The sequence below is a fragment of a genome, assembly GCF_019968985.1.
Source record: "MAG: Porospora cf. gigantea B chromosome Unknown PgB_NODE_1166_length_7378_cov_146.321, whole genome shotgun sequence".
NCBI classification, from domain to species: domain Eukaryota; phylum Apicomplexa; class Conoidasida; order Eugregarinorida; family Porosporidae; genus Porospora; species Porospora cf. gigantea B.
Window position 1 is genome coordinate 1 of NW_027178553.1, and position 7,378 is coordinate 7,378.

The 7,378-nt window shown below is 55.4% G+C and overlaps 3 protein-coding genes across 6 annotated transcripts; 2 read left to right on the forward strand and 1 right to left on the reverse strand.

The window, feature by feature from the left end:
* On the forward strand, positions 1-2,373 carry KVP17_002715 (uncharacterized protein; the record flags this gene model as incomplete). 3 transcript variants are annotated; one of them, XM_068519276.1, is made up of 3 exons in its annotated part: positions 1-1,114; positions 1,142-1,441; positions 1,470-2,373. In XM_068519276.1, coding segments are annotated over 3 exons (2,318 nt in total), but the record flags the coding sequence as incomplete, so codon positions are not given. The 3 variants fall into 3 exon arrangements, with proteins under 3 accessions (XP_068379353.1, XP_068379355.1, XP_068379354.1); XM_068519278.1 differs by lacking the exons at positions 1,142-1,441; positions 1,470-2,373 and having other exon boundaries at positions 117-1,118; XM_068519277.1 differs by lacking the exon at positions 1-1,114 and having other exon boundaries at positions 1,411-2,373.
* A 61-nt stretch (positions 2,374-2,434) lies between these two features.
* Positions 2,435-3,805, forward strand: KVP17_002716 (uncharacterized protein; the record flags this gene model as incomplete). The annotated part of the gene is made up of 1 exon (XM_068519280.1): positions 2,435-3,805. The coding sequence occupies one exon, from the start codon at positions 2,435-2,437 to the stop codon at positions 3,803-3,805; it is 1,371 nt and encodes a 456-aa protein (XP_068379356.1).
* Positions 3,806-3,912: 107 nt separating this feature from the next.
* On the reverse strand, positions 3,913-6,203 carry KVP17_002717 (uncharacterized protein; the record flags this gene model as incomplete). 2 transcript variants are annotated; one of them, XM_068519282.1, is made up of 5 exons in its annotated part: positions 3,913-4,069; positions 4,098-4,304; positions 4,332-4,573; positions 4,601-5,835; positions 5,864-6,203. In XM_068519282.1, the coding sequence occupies 5 exons, from the start codon at positions 6,201-6,203 to the stop codon at positions 3,913-3,915; spliced, it is 2,181 nt and encodes a 726-aa protein (XP_068379358.1). The 2 variants fall into 2 exon arrangements, with proteins under 2 accessions (XP_068379358.1, XP_068379357.1); XM_068519281.1 differs by lacking the exons at positions 3,913-4,069; positions 4,098-4,304; positions 5,864-6,203 and having other exon boundaries at positions 4,331-5,755.
* Positions 6,204-7,378: the final 1,175 nt, after the last annotated feature.

Sequence of the window (7,378 nt, forward strand, 5' to 3'; positions counted from 1 at the left end):
TTGTAGAGAATAGTCGCCAGTCTGTGGGTGACACTCTTGTGGAAGAGATCATCACCAAAGACGAGCTGTTTGACGAGGCCACTGGTACTGTGCATCGCCGAAGGAAGCATGTCGTGATGGAAAAAGACATGAGACCACCTCCAGTAGCCGAGGTGGCACCTCCAATCGACTCGGAAACCGAAGAGCACATTAAACCAAAGAAGAAGAAGACTAAGCCAGTCCTCGCGAAGACAACCCCCAGAGAAGTCGCTTCGAAGCCTCCAAAGCGAACCGCTGCGCCACAAACGGCGGAGGACCCTTCCAAATCCCTTCGCTCCGAGGTGGGACGTGCTGAGGCGATTCAGCTCACCGAACTTGAAGTGAAACCCACCAAGGTGAAATCCACCAAGGTGCAATCCACCAAGGTGAAATCCACCAAGGTGAAATCCACCAAGGTGGAGTCCAGCGACGAGTTCCCCAAACCTCTCGCTACGCGAGCGACGTCATCGATCAACGTCGAACATCGATCGCTGCCTGCCCGCCACACGACCTCCAAGCACACAGAGCATCTTGTTGGAAGGCAGCAGATAACACGCACAGAGCTGAGGCACAAGATTCGCTCCCTTTTGAATATTGAAGGCGACGACTCCACCAAAATATCAGAGAAGGAGATCAACGAGCTTCTACGGCTCTTGAGGGTTCAATTATCAGGATCGGAATTGGACACATCGCACCTTGACACTGAACTGGTGGTGACGGTTATGCAGCATCTCCAGAGTCTCCTTGACTCACACAAGGATGGCCGTGACATCGAAACTAACCTAATTGAGACTTGGACCTTGATAAAGCGACTCGTGGAGCACATCGACCAAATAAAACCGAAGCTGGACTGTAGCCACCAGAGCAGCCAGCCGCTTTCTCCCTTCGGCCCCTGCCTCGAGTCCATCGCGGAGTCATTCGCCAATCACCAGGCGCCCGACCGTGTTGCCGTGGAACGCGTGGTCTGCGGCGTCCGCCGGATGTCTGGAGGTGACGCCGCAGCCCGTGCTGTGCGTGCGATTCCCAGCAGCAGGGTCGAGGTCCAGAGCTTATTCGAGCGGATCCACAAGGAACGCAGCAAGCGCACCGACTCCATGTAAGCCCAGAACGCATCTGTACACAGATACTCACTTATCGAGCGGCCGATCGAGGACCAACGCCGTGCGATCACCAGCAAGACTGTCCGCCAGGTACTGAGGGCCGTACGCACCACCTCGCGCCTGCTCTCGGCGCCCGGAGACCTCCCCGACGCGGTTGCGGAGGAATTCGCAAAACTGCGGTGTGAGGCGGAGGACTTCGTGACGCTGCACAGGGCGCTGCGGAAACTTGACAAGCACTGCAAGAGGCGGGGTGTCGACTTGCAGGTCACTGATATATTGCCAGCCTTCATGGATGCCCGAGTGGCACTGGGCCGGCTCATGGAGTGAGGTGCACAGAGATCGCGTATGCAGTATTCTGGCGGTCGATGTGGCCGTGGACGACGTCCTATGCCAACTGGAGCGGACTAAGGATGCATTAAGACGCTTGCCGGATATTTCTCTACTCATTCATGAGGCCCGGACTCAACAACTGGAAATTTGCGACGACTCTTCTCTATACGCTGGAGTCCCGTCGCCTATGATGTCGACGAAAACCATCGTAACGAATGTTACGTCGACAACGAAGCTACGAGACGTGCCGGTGACAAAGGAGACTCAGACTCATGTCGACGTCCTCTCTCCGGGCTCGACGCGCACCACCGAAGCGAACAATCGGTCGAGTTTGCATAACCATGCTTCCGTGGAAAGCTTCACCGCTCAGGGAACAGTAGTCATCAGTCAAGAAAGCCTGACGCCCACCGCCGGCCGCGTGTCGAACGAGGTCGCCCCCACCCCACGCCGCCCGCGGAAGCAGAAGACGCATCCCGCGCAGGGACCCGCGGGCGTTCATAAGGCGCCCTATGACGCTGAGGAGCTCAGACTGCGTACCCTGCAACGAGCGTGGCAGGAGGACCCTGTATTTAATGAGCACCTAATCCGGCAGGACCCGCGGACGCTGCGGAAGCTGCTGAAGGTGCTATCGCGTACTACCGAGCTGCGGAGTCCGCAGACCAGCGAGCTGGTAGCGGATGTGAAGCGCTACTTGCGACTTCCGGACCCAGAGCTACTGGAGGCGATCATCTCGCAGCTGCACCGCTTGATTGACCGCGACCCCTGCAGCTTCAAGCTCCAGACCAAGCGCCTCGAAACGCATGCCAACAAGGTCGTCCGAGGCGTGGTCGTGGAGTCCTTAAAACGGCGCGAGTCACGTGCGTTTGTGTGGTCAGTACGACCAACCATTGAAGTTTTCATCCCAGACGAGAAAATCAAACGCTAACTTTGGAGAACGACGTTATTACCTTCTTGTTATTAGTGTTCTTAGAAACGGTGTTATTCTTATGGGGTGGTCCCAATACCTCGAGCCCGACCCACACAAGGAACTCGTTGTGAGTGACATTTCGAGCAAATACGGCTTCGACTTGTGTGAGTTCGGCTTGTCTCGCTACTGGGCGTTATTTTTTGGCTTCATTATTAGCGCTGCATGCGGCCCTGTGTCGCCCAAGCACCCAGCCATGCGGCGACTCCTCATCAGTGTTGGAGTCTACGCGGAGCTCTGCGCGGAGGCTGTCCCGTGCCCTGCTCAGGAAGCCATGATAGACTCTCTGGCGTCCGTGGGTAGGCCGGCTGGTTATGCGAGCGCTTTCCTGGCAGGGTGCCTGTACGACTCCTTCGGTGGCAGGACTTGCTGCGTCTGCGGTCTTCTTCTGAAACTGGGTGGAACTATTCTGTTCGTTATCGGTGAAAAGACAAGTTGGCAAGCAGCCTTCGTTCTTCATTCTTCTGGTGACGTACCATTTATCTTTGGAATGTTCGAGATGGTCAACCTTTTCCCACACAGAGACGGGCTGGTTCTCGTGGGCTTTGCCTTGTCAAGGGACGCGGCTAGGTACACGTCAAATCTTATGAACTTCGTCGCGGATCACACCGAAATTTCCCCATCGAAAGTTATGCTCGCCTCCTTTGTGATAGTTTCCTGCTGGGGGGTGTTCATGATACTTTTCTTGCCGACGAAGAAGATGATGCCCGTAACACTAGCACAGCGAGCGTATGACAACGGCAGGCCTCCCAACAAGAATCCTATCGTCGATCATGAGTTCCTTGGTGTTTTGCGGCACAGACTGTACCTCCTCTGGACTGCCTACTACATATTATCCCTGTCGTTGCACCACGTGTTGTCTGTGTGCGAGCAAAAGGTCCCGGCCGTGGCTACCTCGACGACTGCCAGCATGTTGGTCACGCTGAGCTCTTCACTGGTACTAAGCGCGCTCCACGACCTTTTGAGCGTTTGGTCGGTGCCACTCGTGATCTCTGCGTCGATGACCGCTGCGTACTTCCTGCTGGCGGGCCAATGCTACAGTGCAGCCGGATACGTGGTCCTCATCGCGGATGGGATGGCAATGATGCAGGCGCCGCTGATGCTATTCGTGGCCTACCCATACCGACTCGTCGGTCGCCTGACAGGGACGTCCATATCACTTGCAGGATTGATCGCTATCGGGAGCCAGTCGCTTGCCCAGGCAGCAAACTCGCCGCAGCAGACCTCGGCCCTTTTTTACAGTTGCGGAGCAGCGTCGCTTACGGCAGTCGCACCCTTGATATACCTGGGTGTCACCTACCCTCTGAGGCAACCGCGACTGAAGTCCCCCAGCGCCTGGTTTGGTCAAGTGAAGTCGGCTATCCGAGCGGGTCGATCTGATGGCAACTATTAGACATCACACGGAAGCATCTCCGGACTCTTCAAGAGATTCCAGTCGTCGGTGCGGGTGCAGCTGGACGATTCTTTGGAATGCGAACCTGTGTTATCCAAGACGCTAGCTCACACTGCATCGTCAGCCGTGTCGCGCCAGTGCAGCACTGGAATAAGTCGGAAGTGTTGATCATCCTCAGGCGTGATCACCGAGTCCTCTTCGGAACTCCCTGAGGCTTCCGACGATGACTGCCGGAGCCGCCGCTCGTTTCGTTGGCTGCGCTGGCTGGGTGAGCGGCCCTGACTCTCCCCACCGAGCATGGTCATCGGCAGACGTGTTGAAGTGATGGAGGGTCTCCTCGTCCTCTTGTGTCTCTGGCTCTATCAATGCGTGTATGTCGCCTTGCTCGAATTGTATGGTTGTCCGAGGAGACAGTACGCCGTGATCTTTTCTGGAGCATTTGCCACTTGATCCTCTTTGACGCTGGTACTCGTCAACCGTCCGTACATACTGGTATGCGCTACATGAAGGGTCACCCGTGCCCCACTAGTCCTGAGGCACATCGGAAGGCTGCACGCTGGGCGTCCACAGTCGCACACACTTCTCTATGCCTGAGCTTGCGATCATGGGTGGGCCTCTGTAGTATGGGTAGGGCAGAGGGGCCACTATGGAGTTGACCACTGAGCGGTGGCCTCCGAGACAGCCGTCGCTCCAGAGGACCTCGGTGCTCTTCAGGGCGTGGAGCGCCGGGACTGCTGACATGTGAGGGGCCAGGTGCCACACGTGGATCTGTGTGGGCGGGAACTCGGCGCCTACGTTCGAGTCCTCGCTACCAATTGCGACGCTGGTGCCGTCGGACAGCCAGCATGGATTCTTCATGGTGAAATCGTTTCCCAGACCCTCGGCCCTGAGCTCAAAAATGGGGAATGCGTACTGCTCAAAGGCCAGCATACTGTACACTAGCGGGAAGCTCTTCATCCTCAGCACCAGCAAGAGGCTGCCAGTCACTGGCTGGAAAGCCACCCTCGCGCCGTGCTTGATGCTGTGGGGCACCAGTCGTTTCCGGTGAACGTTCAGCGTATGTTGGATCTCGGCGCACGCCGCCACGTGGAGAGAGGCGTGTTCTGGTATGTTGTTTACGTGGTACGACGACCAGAGCGGGGGAAGACCGTGGAGACTCATTCCGCGAGCCTGCTTGGGCTTGCGGAGGTGGGACACCGTGGACCCTACCTCTGGTGACTCGCTGAAGCTCTCCGACTCCTCGGCGCTGGACTCCGTCTCGAAGGAAGAGGAGCTCTCCTCTACCATTGTGGGACGGCCAGCGGTCCACCATCCGTTCTCAGAGCAGTCTGTAGGGAGGGTGGTGGTGGCCATGGACGCCGACCGCTTCATGTGGCTGGGCAGCACGAAATCCACAGCGATGTCGTTGTCGCTGGGCGACCACAGAGGGTTCGACACCGTCGCATGCTCGACGTGGCGACAGTCAAGGTTCTGCGGATTGGCGTAGCACAAGGGCTCGCACATTATGATGCAGCAGCCGTTGCTGGTGGGCTGATCAGTCTTTACGTGGAAAAGAGGTGGCTCGGGTAGCCGCCTACGGTCCACGGTCAGCGTGAGGAACTTGTTTGAGATCGCTATCAGGTTTGCGTTCTGTGGATGCGAGTCCACGGATGACGTCTGATCCTCCATTCCACAAAGAGTTCGAAAGTCGTAGTAGCTCAGACGGCTGTCCAGCTCAACCGCTCCTATTTTTTGAACTGCGGCTAAGATCACATGAGGACAGCACCCCGGGGCCAGATCGACTACCGGACCGGGCGTCTGGCTGAGGAAGCTGCCCGTGTCATTAACGGCGAAGATGTCCTGCACCGCCGCTTGGACGTTGACGGACGCCACCAGTGCCTCAGACTCAAGGTCCATACGACAGATACGTCGGTCAAGTCCACCAGTGATGGCGCAGTCGTCATGCAGCATGACAGTGTATATGTTCTGCTGATGGTCTGTGCGAATCATCGACACGGGGGTTTGGCGGGGCAAGGAGGGCGGTAGGTCGACTGCATGTCGGACGGCCGCAGTACCCACTGGGAGGCTCTTGCTGGTCGAACAGCGTAAATGCTGCACACTCTCTATTGATGAACGACCAGGGACTCCACACGCCGAGGAGCGTGTCGTCACCAGCCGAAAGCAGCAGGCTCCCGTCCGGCGCCAACGCCAGGCAGTTGACGCAACCGCGATGGCCCCTAAGTCTGTACTGGGCTGTGTTTATATGTGCGCGTTCATTCGGAATCCACGGCGGCAGGTCAAGCGACGCCCAGATCTCCTTGTGTATGCGCCCGAAGTTAAGTGGATTCAATCTAGAGCGCCTAAGGGTGCTTGGAGCGAGGCTGGAGCTGAGCCATCCACAGCCCGAATGGAAGGGCATGATACTCCAGATATGTCTAATTTAGCTGGAAGAAAACCGGCGGTCGGACCTGCTTTGTGGCTAATAGCCATCACAAGATACGCAACTGTACAAAATGGTAAGATTTTTTCGATAAACTATAATATCGAAACCCCGCAGAAACCGAAAAATTGCAAATTATCACCATCATTATTACAAAATTTGACAGTGCTCTAAAGACATCCCATAAAAACAGCCAACAGGAATGGCTCTGGAGCTCGTTTTTAATCAGAAAGCAGAAGTAATCCGAGGATCCCCATGTTAACGTTAAACTCGACGCACTCAGCACTCAATTGTCTGCTATGTGCTTGTGTGATCACAGTAAGTCTGTCAATGTCTTGGCTTCCATGTTCTTTCTAATGGCGGGGAGGGTCCCGCCAGTTTTCCGCCACCATGCGTAAGCGTAAGCGTGTAAAAAATCGTCAGTGTGGCGTACGTGTTCTTTGTAATGGCGGGGAGGGTCCCTTTTTTTAATTAGTCATTTAAGTTAGCGACCCCCCTCCTTTCATTTAGTCATTTAAGTTGCCTGCTGTGTATTGTGACTATGTCACTTCTATTAAAGTTCATGTACATTGCCAAGCGCGTTGCCAAGCGACGATAGATAGCACATCATATAGGTCACATCATAGAGATATATGTACAAAGTGGTGTACGGGAGGTGGTTTAGAAAACAGTTCCTATCCAGATGCCATTAGACTCCATCGCGTTTTCTTGTTGCTCTGTTGTACTCAATTACGAGAAGGTATCAGACGACCGCAGGCGATAGAAGGAAGTAGCGCTTCTTCGAACAGCGGAGACAAGCGGTTTGCACTTCCAAAGGCGCCGAATTCCGTTATGAGTCGTGGCGTCACCCCGGAGTGAGTCGTGGCGTCCCCGCTGTCATAACAGCCAAACCCGTTCCCTTGGGTGTGGTTTTACTAGATCGCAGATTGGTTGCTTTGGAATTGCAAAGCAGAATGAACAGGTTAAGAAGCACGTGCCTCCATCCACAGGGATGGAGGCAGACCTTTCTGGCGACAATTGAGTGTTGAGTGCGTCGAGTTTAATGTGGATCCTCGTATGACTTCTGCCTTCTGACGTATGACGAGTTCCAGAGGCATTCCTGTTGCCAAATTTTGCAGTAATGGTTTCTGTGGGGTCTCGATATTATGAGGTGA